Genomic DNA, 21,355 nt, shown 5'->3' on the forward strand with positions numbered 1-21,355 from the left:
GGCACAGCTGTGATCTGGATCATATTTCAAAATGTTAAATAATAATACAGAGTTGTAAGAACAAAACATTCAGATGACACGACTGCTGTGCAAGCGAGTCAATCGAGAGAGACTTTTTCCAAGGTAAATTAGGGCTGGGCGATTTTGCCAATATCATATCACGTTATAAAAATAAAACAATTGGACGTCATTTTATGATTTTGAATAGTAAAAGTTCTAAATTTGCTTTATGAGAAATGCGGAACCCTAGGGTGGCAACACATACTGTATATTCTATGGGATTTCAATGGGTCTTTATTCTGATTGTTTTATACTGTTCATACTGTTCAATTCTTTTTTTTAAACTATTACGAATTGTCCATTTCTGCATTTTCTTCCTCTGACACCGCCTAGTATAGAGGTCCTGGACGGCAGGAAGTTTGGCCCCAGTGATGTACTACCGTCTGTAGTGCATTGCGGTCGGAGGCCCAGCAGTTGCCATACCAGGCAGTGATGCAACCAGTCAGGATGCTCTCGATGGTGCAGCTGTAAAACCTTTTGAGGATCTGAGGACCCATGCCAAATCTTTTCAGTATCCTGAGGGGGAATAGATTTTGTTGTGCCCTCTTCACGACTGTCTTGTTGTGCTTGGACCATGTTAGTTTGTTGGTGATGTGGACACCAAGGAAATATAAGCTCTCAACCTGCTCCACTACAGCCCTGTCGATGAGTGGGGGCGTGCTCGGTCCTCCTGAATGTTTTGTTTTAGCTACTTCATGTAGCGAACATATTCTTGCTTTGCGTATTCCTCTTTGATTTAGAAAATTGTCACAAACATTCTGATGTAGATCTACACCATCACTGGTATTATCAGACTGTATAGCTAATTACATTTAAGGTAATATGTCTGGTCACCATAGCAGCGCCCACCCGTAGCACGCACTCCAGCAGGTATATTTCACTGGTCATCCCCAAAGCCAACCTCTCCTTTGGCCGCCTCTCCTTCCAGTTCTCTGCTGCCAATGACTGGAATGAAAATCACTGAAGCTGGAGTCTTATATCTCCCTAACTTTAAGCATCAGCTGTCAGAGCAGCTTACCGATCATAGCACCTGTACATAGCCCATCTGTAAATAGCCCACCCGACTACCTCATTCCCATATTGTTATTTATTTTTTGCTCCTTTGCAGCCCAGTATCTCTACTTGCATATTCATCTTCTGCACATTTATCACTCCAGTGTTTAATTGCTAAATTGTAATTTCGCCACTATGGCCTATTTTTTGCCTTACCTACCTAATCTTACTACATTTACACACACTGTTTATAGACTTCTCTATTGTGTTATTGACTGTACATTTGTTTATTCCATGTGTAACTCTGTGTTGTTGTTTGTGTCGCACTGCTTTGCTTTATCTTGGCCAGGACGCTGCTGCAAATGAGAACTTATTCTCAACTGGCCTACCTGGTTAAATAAAATAAAATATATAAATATTTGCTCTGACTCGGTACATTAGCGATTAGCAGCTAACGACATTTAGGCCCAACTTGCTATGAAAAAAGACTAGCTGTTTGCAGATGTAAGAAACAGACTAATAGTGTAATTATAGAACAGATTTATATTAAGAAGCAAAGTGAAAACAGCATTGTTGACTTTACAGAGTGGAACAAATGGGTTTAAATAATACAACACAAATGGTGGGGACTAAACAATGTGCTGGTAAACAATGTTAATGCATAAACAGGTTGCCTTGGTTTCTCAAAGTTTACATTTAGGTTATTGTAGGTGTACAACATTGTTGTTGCATAGTATTTTAGTAATTGATTGTCAATTACAATAATTTGATATTACACCAGTGGTATGAGGGACAGTCCCTATTCTGTGGTCTAATAAAACAATTAACTCAATTAGGCTATAATGCATTTACTATGGTATGCAACTAACTAATAGGTCTACAAAGTGTAACTACAGTATTAACAAATAGGTATAACTACTATTGTAATGTTTTACCCAAATTATATTTAATCAACTTCTATCAACCGTTGTAGTAATATGTTTAATTGCAAACGACAGCAATAATGCATGCATACCCCAGTAAAAAAAAGTTATTACCATAGGCTACTTAGAGGAATTTGTTATGATAACCAATGTTCAGAGGCCAGCCCTTCAAGAACCATTGGGTTACCATTAGAAAAAGGGTTAAATTACTCACACAGATGAATCAACAAATATCCCTAGCAAAATCTGATAAAAAATTTGGTGAGTGGTTATATCTGTCCGTTTTCACACATGTACAAATGTGTATTATAAACTGGGTGGTTCGAGCCCTTAATGGTGATTGGCTGACAACTGTGGTATATCAGACCGTATACCACAGGTATGACAAATATCAGACCGTATACCACAGGTATGACAAAACATTTATTTTTTACTGCTAATTACGATGGTAACAAGTTAACAGCAATAAGGCACCTCGGGATTTGTGACATATGGCCAATTGACCACGGCTAAAGGCTGCATTGCATCATGCCTAAGAACAGCCCTTAGCCATGGTATATTGGCAATATACCACACCCCCTCAGGCATTATTGCTTAATTATACATGTGTAAAATAGAAATGTGTTTTTGCATATCCCAACTCCGAGACACCCTTGGAGAGTGAGGTCACCGCCGGGGTCAGACATTATCAAAAGGCGACCATGGAGTAATTAGGGTTAAATGCCTTGCTCAAGGGCACATCGACAGATTTTTCACACTAGCAACCTTTAGATTACAGGATCAACGCTGTTACCACTAGGCTACTTTCCACCGATTATTATGTAATAGTGTTGAACTGTTAAAAAACTCCAAAAGGAAAAGTCACTTGGTTTGCACACACAATCCAGCTTTTAAAACACACCCACTACCACAAAGACAACATGGATGGCATTACCAAGGTAGAAGACAGGCCTACAACATCAATATATACAGGCCTCTAAATCAGCCCCACTACCAGTTATCAAATAATCTAGATTGTCATGATGCACGTAACCGTCACACGGCAATCCAGCATCAAAACATTGTGAGGTCAATACAAGTCGATATAAAAAGCAGTATGGAAGGATATTTTATAAATATGTTCCAATTTCGCAGTAGAACATTTTATTGATAAACTGGAAGGCATTCAAGTGACTTGGTAAAATGTCTTATTTCCCTGTCATTTCACAATGAACAACTCCCAGGAAGAGAAAGGTTAATCAACCTTTTCACCCATCCATTTGACCAATAGCCTCTAAAGATCCCTTCACATACAATGTAACGTACTCTCTGGAACATATGCGATACTTTATTAGAATTTTGTCGCGCGTCTGTTCGCACATAGATCACTGGGCGCGTGCGTGTACATGCACACACATAATATACACACAGAGGAACACATACACAGAAACTGGCAATTCAACTCAAGCCGCCATGTTGAAAATCTGTCTAAAAAGATAAGTAAACGACCAAAAATGTCACCAACAACCTTTAGAAAATGTTTAAGCAGGAGTTTGAAATGCTACCCTGATTAAAGACACTAACCTTTGGCGGTCGGACCTTGCAGATGCCCGTTTTCTCTGCAATAGGCCGTATTTTGTTGATATACGCAAATGGATCGGCAAATTCCTCCCAACTGGGCTCAAAAACAGGACACTCTGGTGGAGCAATGAACTCGTTGGTCCGAAGCTGGGTCATCGTTGCATCTTCGTTCTAAATAGCTGCGAGTTGCACGTATTAATTAAAGTTCAATGAAAGCTGTCTTTGAAAAACTGCACCCTTTAACTCGGTCAATTAAGAACATCACCACTCACTCATTGAAGTCTCACTCGCATTATCTGGTCGGGGAACAGCACCTACTTCCGCTTAAAAAACTAGAGAACCCCCCACACACACAGACTAGCTACAAAACATTCAAAAATTGTTTTTTATAAATAACTACCCACGGTAGCTTCAATCATGGCATGCCATTTTGGGAGTTTATATACAAAAATATCGCATTATCAATGTACTAAATGACTAGAATGTACTTATAGCAACGAAAATCTCAACTGATTGTTGCAAATAAGAAACAAATGGTCAGTAAACAAAAACAAACAAAATACTCGTAATGAAAATACGGTGTACACAACCTACCGTTTGTAATTTAAATGGTCCGACCAAGAAAATAATTGTCATTTATATAGTTAACAAAACGAATAAATAAGCAAATCAAATATTTTTTATTCTTCAGTTTATAGTACACAAATGTATATGCTACCTTTTGAGTTATGCACTCTAGTGGCAGTGAAAAGGATGAGCGCATTCATACTAAATCCTCGTGGTGACCGGGACTTGTTTATTAAATGGACTCGGTGGGCTCGTTGATTGGGTGGCATTCCTTGAATTCTGGTGGCAGTAGGTTGCGGAGACGAGGGCCAGAGATACACTGAGTGTACAAAACATTAAAAACACCCGTTCTTTCCATGCTGCTGACCGGGTGATAGCTATTATCCCTTATTGGTGTCACTTGTTAAATCCACTTCAATCACTGTAGGTGAAGGGGAGGAGACAGGTTAAATAAGGATTGTGTACCTGCATCATTCAGAGGGTGAAAGGGCAGGACAAAATATGTAAGTGCCTTTGAACAGGATATGGTAGTAGGTGCCAGGCGCACTGGTTTGAGTGTGTCAAGAACTGCAGCGCTGCCGAGTTTCATGCTCAACAGTTTCCTGTGTGTCTCAAGAAGGGTCCACCACCCAAAGGACATCCAGCCAACAGTAGGCCACCGGTTGAAAATGGGTCATTGATGAAAAAGGACAAAGGAGGCTGACATGAACTGTGCAGAGCAACTGACAGGCTACAGTTAGTCAACTGACAGTCCAGTACAACATTGGTGACCAAAGACCCATAAAAGAATGCACAACTAGTCGTACCTTGACACGAATAACGTATGGCAGCCAACGACCTTACGGAGTTCCACTTCTTAGAGCAAGAAAACTAGAAACTGCAGTTGCAGTGGGCTAAGAAACATTAAAACTGGATACTTTAGAATTGGAAAAACATTGCCTGGTCTGATGAATCACGGTTCCTGCGGTTACACGCTGATGGGAAGATTAGGGTATGGAGAAAATGACATGAGTACAACTGCTCTTAAACGCTAGTAAAACAAAATGCATGCTCTTCAACCGATCATTGCCCGCACCAGCCCGCCCAACTAGCATCACTACTCTGGACGGTTCTGACTTAGAATATGTGGACAACCACAAATACCTAAGTGTCTGGCTAGACTGTAAACTCTCCTTCCTGACTCATATTAAGCATCTCCAATCCAAAATTAAATCTAGAATCGGCTTTCTATTTCTCAACAGAGCCTCCTTCACCCATGCTGCCAAACACACCCTTGTAAAACTGACTATCCTACCAATCCTTGACTTCGGTGATGTAATATACAAAATAGCCTCCAACACTCTACTCAGCAAATTGGATGCAGTCTATCACAGCGCCATCCGTTTTGTCACCAAAGCCCCATATACTACCCACCACTGCAACCTGTATGCTCTCATTGGCTGGCCCTCGCTTCATATTCGTCGCCAAACCCACAGGCTCCAGGTCATCTATAAGTCTTTGCTAGATAAAGCCCTGCCTTATCTCAGCTCACTGGTCACCATAGCAACACCCACCCGTAGCACATGCTCCAGCAGGTATATTTCACCGGTCATCCCCAAAGCCAACACCTCCTTTGTTCTCTGCTGCCAATGACTGGAACGAATTGCAAAAATCACTGAAGTTGGAAACATATCTCCCTCACTAACTTTAAGCGTCAGCTGTCAGAACAGTTTACCGATCGCTGCAGCTGTAACGTTACACAGCCCATCTGTAAATAGCCCATCCAACCAACTACCTACCTCATCCCCATATTTGTTTTTGTGCTCTTTTGCACACCAGTATTTCTACTTGCACATCCTCATCTGCACATCTATAACGCGTGTAAATTGCTAAATTGTAATTACTTTGCCACTATGGCCTATTTATTGCCTTACCTCCTTACTTCATTTGCACACACTGTATACAATTTTTTCTACTGTTATTGACTGTATATTTGTTTATCCCATGTGTAACTGTGTTGTTTTTGTCACACTGCTTTGCTTTATCTTGGCCAGTTGTAGTTGTAAATGACAACTTGTTCTCCACTGGCCTACCTCATTAAATTAAGGTGAAATAAAAAAATGAAACCATGAATCCCTCATGCTGCTATATAGGCTGGCGGTGGTGTAGTGTCTTCATGGCACACATTGGGTCCCTTGATAAAAGTTGGGTCCCTTGATAAACACTGACCCGGATGACACTGGTCCAATTGAGCGCCATCCCAATCACAGCCGGTTGTGATACAGCCTGGAATTGAACCAGGGTCTGTAGTGACACCTCTAGCACTGAGATGCAGTGTGTTAGACCGCTGCGCCACTCGACAGGTTACCTGAACATCATTGCCAATCATCAGGTGCATCCCTTAATGGCAAGTGTATCTATCTGCGAATTGATTTTTTTCAACAAGATAATGCCCAATGCCGCAAGGCTAGGATTGTCCAGGAATGTTTCCACAAACATGACAGTAAATTAATCTTACTTCAGTGGCCTGCCCAATAACCACATCTCAATCCAATTGAGCATCTGTGGGATGATGGAAAAAGCAAGTCGGAGTGGAGATCCACTACCAGCCAACTGTCAGAAGCATTAGATTCAACATGGGCCAGCATCCCTGTGGCACACTTCCGACACCTTGTAGAGTCCATGCCCCGACAAATTGAGGCTGGTCTGAGGGCAAAAGGGTGTGCAATTCAATATTAGGAAGGACTATGTACAGGGGTACCAGTACCCCCCTGTATATAGTCTTGCTATTTTACTGCTGCTCTTTAGTTACTTGTTACTTTTATTTCTTATTCGTATTTATTTTTTAAAACTGCGATGTTGGTTAGGGGCTTATAAGTAAGCATTTCACTGTAAGGGCTACACCTGTTGTATTCGGCGCATGTGACTAATAAAATGTTATCCTAATGTTTTGTGCACTCAGTGTACATGTAAAACTGGCAAGCTATGCAATAAATAAAAACAATAGGCTACTTGAACCAATAGTGAACACATGTTTAAGTTAGATAAATCTGTCCCGAAGCGACTGTCCAATGAAAGTATAATAAAAATCATTAATCCCAAATAATTCCATCAACCACAGGGGTTTTTGCACTACCAGTACTGACTTCCTATTTCCCATACAATCACGTCAATGAGGGTGTACTCTATCCTTGAACTCAAAAACTGGTCAAAAAGCAAAGAACTGAGTGATACGTTTTATTTTAATGAGTTAAGAACAGTTTAGAAGAGCATCAAAAATGCTTGGGTGCAGAGCAAGAGAAGTGAAATGCATGATCAATAGCTCACATAGTCAAGCCAAGGGTAATTCAGTCCTCAATGCAGATGAAACTGAATAAATGCCAGAACATGATGAGCATGTACTGTAGAGATCTAATGGGGTCCTCTGGAGTCAGCTGGCAATAGAAGAGCCAAACAAGGCAGCAGAGAGCAGCCTTCGAAGCCAATGTGGTATATCAACAGACAAAACACTTGAAGTGAAGTGTATCAGCAACAAATGCCTAGAGCACACTCATCAAATACAACCACTCCCATTATTCAGCATGCAAGGTGAAGGGTGTGCCAAGTGGATAAGCACACTAACTAGTTAAAATGCTGCACATAATTTCATATTACCATCTGCAATAAGTATTAGTAGTAATATTTCAGAAGTAGAAAGTAATAAGTAGGCCTATACAAACAATTAAATTCAGCTGAGGCTGTAGGGTTAACCTCAGACCAAAGCATAACACCAGAATATGGGTTAGTTACAGTATTGGATTGAATAACAATTTTAAAGACAGATAAGACATGTGTCCAGAGAACCACATCAATACCATTGTTTATCAGTAGAGAAAAAGGGATAGAAGTGGACGCTTGGCCTTGTTGAACTAAGGAGTCATCATAACCGAGACAGCATCCAGCACCAGCCAGAAGGGGAAAGAGAAGGAGTAAAGAGTTACGGACAAGACAGACCAACACCAATGTCGCCTATCCCAGAGGGTGACCATTCTATTGCCTCTGACCACAGAACATTGGCCGTCATTTTCTGTTCATTTCCCAACGATTCTACATGCTGAATCGACACTGTCCGCCGACACCCAGAAGATAATCTACTGCGCATGGCCAACATTCGTGTTGGTCCATCTTGTCCTTCAGTTCCAAATTGTACACCCTTCTGATGTTTCCTCAGTTTCTCACTATGGACCACACTAGGCATGATTGACTCTTTCCAATGCAACATAGAAGCTCTTTTTGTCATCCAGGCAGTGCCAGCCAATGGGTCCAATCTCACAGTCTGCACAAATTAGGTACTTGATTCTCCCCACGTCCTTGGTGAAGCCCACATTCTCAAAGGTGTACATATCATCGACTAACCAGTGGGCAGTCAGTTTGTCCCCATCCATGGATCCCTCTGATTGGGTGATAGTGGTCTTCTTCCTCATTGCGGGAAGGAACAGCTGGTGCATATTGGGGAGGAAATAAAAGACAAGATTCATCATGTCAATGAGCCTTAATATGAATAGATAAACAGAAGTGATATTCCACTCCCTGACATTTAGTCACATCATGGCATAGTAAATTGCACATTGTATGCACAATATCATTTCGTTCATTAGGTGGTGGTTAGACATTGCACTATGCTGAAAACAAAGCAAGTATGATGAATGCCCATTCGGATAGGAAAATACTTCACTTATTAATGAAATAACTTGTCATTTTAGGTAATTTGTATTTTGGGGTTACTCCTGTCTGAGGTGAACCTTACCTCCTTCTCTGCAAACACCGCCACCCCTGGGCAGAGGACCTTCGATCCACAACGTTGGCACAAAACTGACTTGATATTCTTTCCATCCTCTGACACCAGCGTAGACCGGTCGGCGCATCCTTCAGAGGGAGAGCACTGTTCGTGGTTGTCCATGTTAAACGCGAATAGAAGGCAACTTATGTGACTATAGTACACTATAAAGCTAATGCTAAGATCGTTAGCTATAGTCTAACTACTGCTCTATATATTTTTTGCAACTATTCGTCTAGCCTGCCTTACCAGCAAACAGTACCCAACTAGCTAGCTAATATCGGCTAATGCGAACTTCTTTGGGCTTAATGCTGTACATTGGGCTTAACAACCATAAGAAATAATGGCTAGAGTACGACTAAAGTACTACCAAACGGTAGTACAAATAATGTAACTAAATTGTATTTAAAACACTCAGCTATATCAAACAACAAGCGTTGCTGGACAGTGTGCACCCGCTGAAACTTCCGTTCAGAAACCACATCGCTACATTATAGCGTTCCTCCGTCGTGTAAGACGTTTGATTTTAAAATAACTGCTGCTTTATTGTTCTTTATCTAGAGATAAAACAAATTAAATAATGTAATTTCATCGAAACACTAAGATAATATTTTAGGGAAACAATAAGTCTACTATAGCTCAAATATGGTTCAAACAATTTTATTTTATTTACTTTGGATAAGATCAAAACAGACAGACCCTTGTGACAGTAATAATCATATCCACCCAGTTAACCAATTCGTTAGAGTGAGGTCAACAATATATAAGATGCCAGAATGTGGCTGATACTGCAATAAATCGTTCGTTAGGGTTAGTGTTCCCACACGGCCATATCTCCATACTAAAGCGCTTGTTTACCGAAGACAGACAGGTCCCGTGCGAGAGAGGCAGGTTGAGGTTTCCAGGGTTAGAGTAGTGCAGAAGTTTTCATGTGCTGAGACGGTGAAGAATGTAGAGGATGATGGGTCAAAGGGGAGGGATCCTGAGAAGAGTGGTGTGAGTAGTAGATCTGTACCAGTACAGTACAGAGGCCAACAAGTGATATATGTTTCAGTAAGATTTGTTTTTTAGCATTTATAGCAATGGTTATCAACTGTACTGCAGGGATGGACATTTGGTCGCAGAAAATGGAGGTTGTGGTGGCAGCTGCAGAGAGGTTTTTGGGTGTGCGAGATTTACAGGGAGTTACAGGGTGTTAAGTGGTGGTGTCTCATCCTTTCAGGTTGTTGGCCTGAAGTATGACTACATAGATCTAAATAGTGGAGTAGGGTGGTGTTATTTTTGTATTACTTTATTTTTTGTGAGTGTTATGTTGTGTTAGGTGGTATTTGTTAATTTATTTTTTCAAGCAAATTATAAGGGAGTTGTACTCCAGTCTAGTAGGTGGCGGTAATGCAACATTTATTGGATGCCAACTGTCGTTAAACCTCATTGAAGAAAAAAAAGATACAGAAGCGAGGACCTATACCCAAAGAGGATGGATATACTGACCAGATACACTACATGACCAAAATAATGTGGACACCTGATCGTCGAAAATCTCTTTCCAAAAGCATGGACATTGATATGGAGTTGGTCCCCCCTTTGCTACTATAATACTCTTCTGGGAAGGCTTTCCGCTGGATGTTGGAACATTGCTGCGAGGACTTGCTTCCATTCAGCCGCAAGAGCTTTAGTGAGGTCGGGCACTGATGTTGGGTGATTAGGCCTGGCTCGCAGTCGGCGTTCCAATTCATCCCAAAGGGGTTGAGGTCAGGGCTCTGTGCAGGCCAGTCAAGTTCTTCCACACCGATCTCGACAAACCATTTCTGTATGTGTAACAGTATAGCTTCCGTCCCTCTCCTCGCCCCAAACCAGGGACCCTCTGCACACATTGACAATAGCCACCCTCGAAGCATTGTTACCTATCGCTCCACAAAAGCCGCGGCCCTTGCAGAGCAAGGGGAACAACTACTTCAAGGTCTCAGAGCGAGTGACGTCACCGATTGAAACGCTATTAGCGCACACCCCGCTAACGAGCTAGCCATTTCACATCAGTTACATATGGACTTCGCTTTGTGCACGGGGCATTGTCATGCTGAAACAGGAAAGTGCCAGTAGCGTGATTCATCACTTCACTCCAGAGAATGCGCTTCCGCTGCTCCATAGTCCAATGGCGGCGAGCATTACACCACTCCAGCCGACTCTTTGCATTGCGCATGGTGATCTTAGGCCTGTGTGCGGCTACTGGAATGGAAACCCATTTCTTGCAGTTTGGAACTCGGAAGTGAGTGTTGCAACAGAGGGTAGACATTTTTTTATGCGCTACTCAGCTCTCCCATTCTGTGAGCTTTTGTGGCCTACCAATTCGCGGCTGAGCAGTTGTTACTCCAAGACGTTTCCACTTCACAGTAACAGCACTTATAGTTGACCGGGGCAGCTCTAACAGGGTAGAAATTTGACAAATTGACTTGTTGGAAAGGTGGCATCCTATGATGGTGCCACATTGAAAGTTACTGAGCACTTCAGTAATGCCATTCTACTGTCAATGTTTTCCTATGGAGATTGCATGGCGGTGTGCTCGATTTTATACACCTGTCAGCAATGGGTGTGGCTGAAATAACCAAATCCACTCATTTGAAGGGGTGTCCACATACTTTTGTGTATATATAGTGTACATGTCTCGCCACCCTAACAATTGTCGTTGTCCACAAAGTGGCACCGCGGCTGTCTAGCTCCCGCCTATGGATACATCACATTATTGTAATCCTATTTTGAATACTCCATGAGGGTTGTTGACGTCAACCGCCTGTATTCAATGGAGAGAGATGCTATGCGAGTAGCCTCATGTCATAAATATGCATAGACTCCGAGATATCTCGAGACTCCGATATATAGCATTGTTTCTCTAAATTGCAAAGATGTCACGTGTCTTGCTTATATCAGTACACTCTAAACAATTTAAACAATTGCGAAACTTCTTTTGAATCGAATTAACCTCACGTAGCAAATAAGCCATTCATTTTTTCGTGGGCATGTTCGAGTGGATCACTTTTGTGGTGACCAACACCCTTCAAAGTGTGTTGGATTATGGGGATAAAATTGTCCAACTTGAGGCTACATGTCAACCGCATGAACTTTACAAAATACATGTGATCAAAGGTCATGAAGTTTTGACTGCAAGTTTCTGCAGTTACTCTTCACCAACTTCATCGTGCAGCCATCAGCTCTATTGTCTACCAATCATTAGGGTGTTTTTGTTTCACTCACCAGAACACGACCAAATACTTGACTGAAACAGGAACCAACTTTGCCTAGATCATACATACACACATATATATATATATATATATACATACACACACTACCATTCAAAAGTTTGGGGTACCTTCGAAATGTCCTTGTTTTCCATGAAAACATACATGAAATTAGTTGCAAAATTAATAGGAAATACAGTCAAGACGTTGACAAGGTTATAATATTGATTTTTAATTGAAATAATAATTGTGCCCTTCAAACAATGCTTTCGTCAAAGAATTCTCCATTTGCAGCAATTACAGCCTTCGTCTGTCCTTAACACTTTTTTCCATTCTTCCTCTGTCCAGTGTCTGTGTTCTTTTGCCTATCTTAATCTTTTATTTTTATTGGCCAGTCTGAGATATGGCTTTTTCTTTGCAACTCTGCCTAGAAGGCCAGCATCCCAGAGTCTCCTCTTTACTGTTGACATTGAGACTGTTGTTTTGTGAGTACTATTTAATGAAGCTGCCAGTTGAGGACTTGTGAGGCGTCTGTTTCTCAAACTAGATACCCTAATGTACTTGTCCTCTTGCTCAGTTGTGCACTGGGGCCTCCCACTCCTCTTTCTATTCTGGTTAGAGCCAGCTGTTTTGGGAAGGGAGTAGTACACAGCGTTGTATGAGATCTTCAGTTTCTTGCCAATTTCTCACATGGAATAGCCTTTATTTCTCAGAACTAGAATAGATTGGCAAGATTCAGAAGAAAGTGCTTTGTTTCTGGCCATTTTGAGCCTGTAATCAAACACACAAATGCTGATGCTCCAGATACTCAACTAGTCTGAAGAAGGCCAGTTTTATTGCTTCTTTAATCAGCACAAACAGTTTTCAGCTGTGCTAACATCATTGCAAAAGGGTTTTCTAATGACCAATTAGCCTTTTAAAATGATAAATATATATATATATATATATAGTTCTGTCACAGAGTGGCAGCGCCATTGAGGCAATCTCCATTTTGAAGTAGTCAATTTTCTTCTTCATGATTGGCTGATCCCTCCTGATGAACCGGTTGGACATGATCATCAGGAGGGATCAGCCAAAGATTTGTATAACTAACCCAAGATAGACCAGAGCCTGTTGTTTCCAAGATAGACCAGAGCCTGTTGTTTCCAATGAGAGCAAATTAATCATAGTGGGCAGAACAAGCAAGGAGGTGGGCAGAGACAAGCGTGAGCTAGTGAGATCCTATTGGTGTGTTCTAGCATGTATTTGCATATTTCTGTTAGGTAACACCTACTGTGAAGTGCCCGTGTGCAATAACTCAATTCACCCCTGCACTCCTAACCAAGGCAATTTTTTAAAACTTTAGCAAAGGGTAAAGTCTACAAAACACAGTGTTTGTTACCGATTCTAGTTTTGGAAACAAAATACTGATAAAATGTTTCATGAGAAAATTTGCAGAATGTCAGTCAAAATCCATCTCATCACCATATTTGGTAGTGAGTGGAAAGGCCAACCAGATGCTTCACATTTATACATCCAGTGAAATATCTGGCTCATTGTTCTGTGGTTGCACCTCCCTTGACTTCACTCCTCGAATTTCATCAGTCGGTTGCTTTAGCCTTACCACTCAAACGTCCCCAATGCCTTTTGTTCTCAGAAAGCAAATTCTATGGATGAGATTGTAACTATCAAAAATCCTGTTAAACTGGATGGGCCATACGTCAAGGGTGTGCCTTTCCAAATCATGTCCAATCAATTGAATTTACCACAGGTGGATTCCAATTAAGTTGTAGAAACATCAAGAACAATCAATGGGAACAGGATGCACCTGAGGTCAATTTCAAGTCTTATAGCAAAGGGTCTGAATACTTGTGTAAATAAGGTGTTTTTTATTTTGAATACTTTTCTAAAAACCTGTTTTCGCTTTGTCATTATGGGGTGTGTGTAGATGGGGGAAAAACTATTTAATCCATTTTAGAATAAGGCTGTAACGTAACAATGTTGAAAACGTCAAGGGGTCTGAATACTTTCCGAATGTACTGGAGTAGGAGTGATTCAATGATATGCAACACCCCAGATAAATTATGACTAGTATAGATGTGGACAGACATGAGGCATTAATATAGTCAGTCTATTAACACGCCAAAGAAATTGACCTCATTGAAGCAGCATTAGTAACTCAAATGGCTAAACAAATATTGAAAACAATTTTCATGTATGTGAAAAGTAGTGCAATATAACTACATCAGACAGAAAATGCATGACTCAGTTTGGTTCCCATTAATAAATATTTATTATGTGTTTACATTTCAGGGAAATGTATGATCCATCAACTTGTCTACACAGGATACAACACAAAGTCAAGAATACATAGATTGCTTAGTCTTTGTAATAAAGCCACAAAGTCAGCTTAAAAAAAAAAGAAAGGTCTTAATAAATAGCAGTTTGAGAACTATTGGAGGTCAAAAGTTTAATAGTGATTTGATATAAAGGAAAAAAATAAGGTCCCTATCATATCTGGAGATCCTAATGAAGTTCACTTGACTGCAATATTGGCCCATCTATTGAAAAACTATTTCCATTGGCCTAACCTGCGGACTACACCGGCCACGCGCGTGCATATGTTGATTTTGTCCATCCACATTTGATGCGATTACGACACACGCAGTTGTGCGTTTCTCTACTCCGACGATTAATCCACAGAACTAGAAACTAAGTAGGTTTCCCTTTTTATCTTCCTGATATCCAATAAGGAGGGGACTTGCAGCATCTGGCGCTTCTCAATAGAACCAAGTTCTATTTTAGCGCTTGGCTACGCAGACACTCATTCACGTGAGCGGTGTGAATAACATGTATTTGTACATTTATTTTGCAACGCTCGCGGCACGCAACGTGGCTAGTGAGGTTTGCATGTAAGGCACAGGAAAACTAAATGATTATTCATACACACTACATGGTGGACCCTATGCAATGACTTAAAGTTTAAACAGTAATAACATACTTTTAAGGTGCAATAATTTTACCTTAAGAGTTCTGAAATATAGCCTTAAAAAGAAAAGAAACTCAAGATGAGAGGAGAAAGAGTTAACCTATTCCCAGATTTGCCCATTGTGCGTTGCAAGGTTAGTTTCATACCAGCTATCAATCATACAAGATTGTGTTCAATTGTAAAGGGACATGAGGGGTAAGGGTACCAAGCACCATGTCTTGTAAGAAAGTAATTTAAATTGTTTGCCTTCCAGCTCCATAACCCATACCTGGGTTGGGGTTGACTGCTTTTATTTTTTTTTAAATCAACAGAATCAAATGCCCATAATGAATTGTTGGAATTGCCCATTGTTTTCAATCAGGACTTTTCAATGTTCAATTCATGAATTGAATTTCAATTAATTCCTTGTATTGACAGAATAAATATGGAATGTATTGACCCCAACCCGGACCCATTCTATCACACAAGCCTCCTACAACTTGATGTAGGCAGCTCTGTAGGCCAAGAAAGACACCATTATGATATCTCTATGACTTTGAGGTTCCCTTCCTTCAAGGAAACATGTAATCAATCTGGTCAAAACCCCCCTGTTGTTCTTAATGAGCTAAAGTCAAGCCTAGAGCTTCATCTTGATAAAAAAAAGTGGTACCGCATCGGCGGGATGCCCCTCCATTTAGTTCACTGGCTAAAGATACTTTAATGGGGAGAAAGGAGCCCAAGCAGAGAACCACCACCAGAAAACCAAGTATGACATGAGCAAATCAGGGGAGGAGAAGAAGAGGAGAAAAGGAGCTACGGGGGACCATGGCATGTTCCAGCAGCACTTTATAGGGTAGGGAGGCGGGGGAGGGAGGGGCATCGACCAGGAAATGGCTGAGGGGGCCACAGCTGGGCTGCTCTCAGAGAAGGGTGTCGTCAGTGCAGCCTCCCTCCAGGCCGTAGCGGAACTCCTGCAGGTTGGTGACGCCGTAGAAGTGGATGAAGGCTGCTGCAACCACCAGGACATGGAAGATCTGGTGGGAGTGGAACTGAGGAGAGAGGGAGGTCAGAGGCAGCGTACCAAATGGCACCATATTTCTCCATTTAGTGCATCTGATAAATGACAATAACATTATCCTTATATAAGTGAGGACATAGGGTTAGTTCAGGAGCTAGCTACAAGCCTGTGTCTACATCCCAAATGGAAGAAAAAAAGTGCCTGTCTTACCCAGATGTCACATTTGCCGGGGAAGTAGCGCTCAGGGATCCTGGCGGCGTACAGTCCGGCGCCAGTGATGTACATGGCGCCCATCAGGTAGAACCAGCCCATCTGTCCCACAGTGGTGGCCTTGACGAAGCCCTCCTCGATGGTGAAGTGCACTGTGGGGACGATGCCGCTCAGTCCCAGGCCCATGAACACTCCTGTGGGAGACACGGAGGGGAAAGGTTGGTTGGTGGAAGCACTGGGCTGGAGCATTCGTAGTATAGGACGGGGGTCTTCAATCTTTTCTTGCCCAGTAACCCATCATAAGTTAGCAACCCCCCCCCCCCCCTCCATGTCTTGTCTCATCAGGTAAATGATAATGACAAGAAGTAAAACATTTAAAAATTAGATTTGGTAGATTGTTTAATTTTTTTGAACTCCCCACATTATAATGCACTGGTAGCCTATTTGCAGGTACTTCTTCAAAGCCTATGTCAAATAAAAAATCATACTATAAAGATAGTAGCATGTTGAATTAATAAATTTACATGCATGTCCTTGCTCTGTAGCTACGTCACAGTTCACTCTCTGACAGGCTGGTTAATATGTGGTGCAGCACCTGCTCGGGTGGGCCGGTGCGCGGGTGTGGAGAAGCGCTCCCACTGGGCCACTACGATGGCGGCGATGCCCAGCACACAGACTATGGTGAGGTAGATGAGGCGTGGCTGCGGGGAACAGTAGAACGAGTAGTAGAGCCAGGGCACAAAGGAACCCATGATCAGCAGGGCGATACCTGAGTAGTCAAGCCTAAGGGGAGACAAACAACACCGTGGAGGTTAGATGAGGAATGACGCTGATCCATTTGGATGACACTCGAACATAAGACAATTTCTGAAATGAAACATCACATTTCCTCTCAGAAACACAGTAGTGCTAATCAGAAAACAAACAGAAGTTCTGGGAGGGGGCCATGCGGTCTTACTTGGAGAAGGTGCGAGACACTTTCTCAGAGTGGCAGTAGACGGTATGAAAGAGCCAGGAGAAGCTGAGGCAGAGCACCGCGCCCAGAAAGAACATCCCAAACACCACCTTTTCCTGCAGAGGTGCCATGAAGTACATGTTGGGCCGCAGAATGGTGTACGTGCCCAGACAAATAAACAGGATCAGCCCTGGGGGTTGGAGAGGTGAGGCCATCATTAGTGGATCAGTAATCATATTGGGCATATCATAACAAATGAATATTAGCGAAAGAACAGGATCTCTATGGGGCATACTACATATATAAGGTGGGGGGCACAATCAAGGCCATTGTATATGGAAATGTTATGTGTAGAGGAGGCACAATACTTCGCTATATAGTATGGATAAGTGACGGCACTATACATACATCGCTTAACAGCAGCACACTGAACTTCTACTGAATGTACCCTAGCTGTCAGGAACGTGTACTTGTACTTCACAGCAACTTTATAGGCATAAGGTTAAACATGTGAGGATTGGCCAAAAGTATGTGGACTCCTGCTCGTCGATCATCTCATTCCATGGCTGCTTCCATTCAGCCACAAGAGCATTAGTGAGGTTGGGCGATAAGGCCTGGCTCGCATTCAGCGTTCCAATTCATCCCAAAGGTGTACGATGAGGTTGAGGTCAGGACGGCGGAGAGCTCTACACCACTCCAGCCGACGCTAGGCATTGCGCATGTGATCTTAGACTTGGATCTTAGGTGGATGTTGCTGAGCCGTTGTTGCTCCTAGTCGTTTCCACTTCACAATAACAGCACTTAAAGTTGACCGGGGCAGCTCTTGCAGGGCAGAAACTTGACAAACTAACTTGTTGGAAAGGTAGCATCCTATGACGGTGCCACGTTGAAAGTCACTGAGCTCTTCAGTACGGGCCATTCTACTGCCAATGTTTGTCTATAGGGATTGCATGGCGGTGTACTCAATTTTATAAAATAGCCCGAAACCACTAATTTGAAGAGGTATCCACATACACTACATGGCCAAAAGTATCTCACACACTCACTCACCCAGAAGGTGGGTCCAGATGTTGCCTGTTTCTGTATGGATCCTGAAGATGCTTCCAAAGCAGGCGCGGAAGGAGGGCATTGGGGGCCGGTGTCCATGCAGGAGGTAGTCGTTGTCCTTCAGCCACTCCGGCAGGACGTGAAAAGGGATTACCCTCCAGCTACCCTTCCACACCTGAAACACAGGGGTATAGGCTACCATGAATGTCCTGTTCATCTCACCAGTCTTATTCTCTCTTGTATGAACTTAAGACAGAGCAGCCATAGGGGCTGTTCCAGAAAGCAGGATCAATGAGTTAGCCAGGTAACTGTACCAGAATTTCTGAAATAACTTCATATTTTCAAGAAATATAGACTTGAAATGGGCATGGTATAATTGACTCAACAACCAACAACCCATATTCAAGTTTAGCTTTCTAAATGAATCAGAAAATCAAGAGATATATTTGGCTTGTAATGAAAGTTAGCTGGCTAACTTAATGATCCTGGCTTCTGGAACAGCCCAATGATGCCTACTTTGTGCACAAACTCCTCCATCTTCTCCATGGCGTGGTGAGCCTGGAGGGGCAGTGTCAGGACCTCTTCCACCTCTTCGTCATCATCATCATCATCATCAGGCAGAACTGAGGCCCCCTGCAGAGAGAAAGTGGAAGGTGATTTAGTTAGGTGAGTAGAGCACGCAGGATAATAGTGAACACATTGGAATGAATCCCAGTTGGCTTTGGTCTACATTTCCCTAACCAATACTTAGGTGTGACCCCCACCAAGCTGAGCTCTATTGCCCAATGACCTCAACCTACATTTGTTTTGTCTTCAACTGGGGTCTAATCAGGTGGGTGCAACGCTTCAGAACATTCAGATAAATGTGTGTATAACAAACCAATGTGTCTGCCATGTAGAATTGGCCAATAGGGAGTTCTGCAACATTCTGAACTTTCACCTCTCTGAATACACTGATGGTTTCACTAGAAACTTGTGTTTGCAGACCACCTCAATCTTTCAAAATATTGATTTAGAAGATTCTGAGCTCCGCTTTAGAAAATACCTGTGTTAATACAGGCGTTGAGTCAGGCTTCATACCAAATTACCCCCTATTCCATATATAGTGCACTACTTTCGACTAGGGCCCATAGGAAACGGATCAATATTAGAGCACTGTGTAGAGAATAGGGTGCCATTTGGTTAGAAAACTTTGTCTCCCCCACTCTCACCTCCGACATCATGCCTTTCCCCGCTGCCTGCCGGCCCGCCTCCTCCAGCAGGGGTCCCAACTCCATCAGCTCTACATCCGGGGACCGGCAGTCCTCCGAGATCCGACAGTCTGCATCGCTCGCAGACCCGTTTCGGCCTGACATAGGGAGACCGCCTGATGACCTGTCCTCTGCCTGTGTATCCTGCTTAAGCCTGGCACTTTCAGTTCTCAGTTGGCCAGTACTGAGGACTCAATAAATCACAATTAAATTAGCCAAATACATTACCTAGCCAGTTACTGTAGTTTCACTGAAAACTCGATTTGAAATTACAACTAACTTCACCTGTGACAATAGCACTTGATGTGGATTTTTGGTAGGTCTATATTTCCCACATAGAGATTGTCCTCGCCTGCTCTTGCATTCAGCACTGAGTGTGCAGCTTCCAGTATTACTTTGACAAACATTTTAACACCATCAACATCGTCTTATATCATGCTCAGCTATACAGTCGTGAGAATATTAACTCGATAAATCAGCATTTAATAACAGTTTAGACGATATGTTACTCGGCTAAAATGGCAAGACCAAAATTGCTCCTGAAAATGGCAAGACCAAAATTGCTCTTGGTAGACAGACGAAAGGGTAGTTGGTTAGCTAACAGCTAACAAACAAAACTGGCAAGACTGTCAGCTGGTTGGCTAGCTTTGAACAAAACATCAACACAATAGTATCAGAAGAAACATCGAATTAAATAGCAAGATAACGACTTGACACCCCCCAAACTCCTTTATTATTATTTAGCTGACATGATTGCTTACGTACACTGTTAAATTATAGTTTGAGCCCGAAGCTAACGCACGCTAGCTAATAGAAATCGCTAGCTAACTGCCTAGCACTAGCAGGTTAGCGTTCGCATATTCAAAGAAAGCTGGTCACATTTGGCTGTATCGAACCAATATCAAACACCCTGACTATTGCAATTACTGCATCTGCAATAATATTGTTCGTTGTTGAAGTTAGCTAGTTAACGTTTACATGTTCATTCAACAGACATACCTTATACTCCAGACGGCAAAGGAAACGTGACCCTGATCCCTTCCGGATTCTTACAAAAACAAGCCGAACCTCCGAACAGTCACGAAGCACGACGAATGAAAATTACAAGTTATATTAATGCCAAGCAACTGGTTTAGGTTTAACTGGGCCTCATAAACAATGACGCTGCGTCTCCATGTAGTGGTTAAAATTACAATTGTACAACGGTTAAAATGTTTTAGGTTTAACCCCCTATGAATGATATCAAATCAACATAGGCTAAAAATAGTAATGTTCTATTCCCAGGTCATGCTCGTGCTTCTGCTATTAATGATTCAGTGGAATCGCATTACCTCCATAATAGTTCCTGCACGAACCCACATGAAAGTTACTTGTACTTTACAATGTTAAAAGTTGTATTCAGCCCGGAGCTGCCGACGCCACATTTTAGCAGCACAAGAAAAGCTTACTAAAAAAATAATAATAATCCTCATCCAGCATCCTTGTGGATAGAGAGCTACTCCTACACCCAAACCAACTGCAATTCAGCATCTCAAATCCTCAGTAATCCCTAATCCCTATCAACAGTGTAGGCAGTGGAATTAGAAGAACCTTTCCAACTCCCACTCTGTCCCAGCATTTGGACCAGACTACATCGTCTGCTGAAATGCAGATGACTCCTCGTTGTGATATCATTCAACTGCCACAACCAGAGCTACATTGTTCCAGCAAATTGAAGGTGTACAAATGATTGTTTCCCTCCTCAATACTCTTTTATTTTTGCAACCAGGGATAATATCGATTTAATGCGTAAAT

At 42.1% G+C, this 21,355-nt stretch overlaps 3 protein-coding genes across 4 annotated transcripts in view; all 3 read right to left on the reverse strand.

Moving 5' to 3' along the window:
- The window catches only part of LOC139561486 (lysine-specific demethylase 5B-B-like), a 30,586-nt gene extending 26,731 nt beyond the window's left edge, over window positions 1-3,855 (reverse strand). The window contains exon 1 of the mRNA XM_071378622.1: window positions 3,540-3,855. Coding sequence (XP_071234723.1) covers window positions 3,540-3,692 — 153 coding nt within the window. The 5' untranslated portion in view covers window positions 3,693-3,855. The remainder of the gene's footprint in view (window positions 1-3,539) is intronic.
- Window positions 3,856-7,306: 3,451 nt separating this feature from the next.
- LOC139561493 (guanine nucleotide exchange factor MSS4-like) lies at window positions 7,307-9,401 on the reverse strand. The gene is made up of 2 exons (XM_071378635.1): window positions 8,869-9,401; window positions 7,307-8,560 (listed from the first exon to the last, which is right to left on the reverse strand). Exons 1-2 carry the CDS (start codon window positions 9,019-9,021, stop codon window positions 8,312-8,314), a joined length of 402 nt encoding a protein of 133 aa, XP_071234736.1. The 5' UTR covers window positions 9,022-9,401; the 3' UTR covers window positions 7,307-8,311.
- A 4,986-nt stretch (window positions 9,402-14,387) lies between these two features.
- LOC139561503 (adiponectin receptor protein 1-like) lies at window positions 14,388-20,682 on the reverse strand. Of its 2 annotated transcripts, none has more exons than XM_071378684.1 (8): window positions 20,561-20,682; window positions 19,523-19,745; window positions 18,828-18,944; window positions 18,315-18,486; window positions 17,268-17,454; window positions 16,905-17,092; window positions 16,310-16,503; window positions 14,388-16,130 (listed from the first exon to the last, which is right to left on the reverse strand). In XM_071378684.1, exons 2-8 carry the CDS (start codon window positions 19,664-19,666, stop codon window positions 16,002-16,004), a joined length of 1,131 nt encoding a protein of 376 aa, XP_071234785.1. In that variant the 5' UTR covers window positions 19,667-19,745; window positions 20,561-20,682; the 3' UTR covers window positions 14,388-16,001. The 2 variants fall into 2 exon arrangements, with proteins under 2 accessions (XP_071234785.1, XP_071234774.1); XM_071378673.1 differs by lacking the exon at window positions 20,561-20,682 and adding an exon at window positions 19,847-20,180.
- Window positions 20,683-21,355: the final 673 nt, after the last annotated feature.

Source organism: Salvelinus alpinus, chromosome 2 (assembly GCF_045679555.1).
Source record: "Salvelinus alpinus chromosome 2, SLU_Salpinus.1, whole genome shotgun sequence".
NCBI lineage: Eukaryota > Metazoa > Chordata > Actinopteri > Salmoniformes > Salmonidae > Salvelinus > Salvelinus alpinus.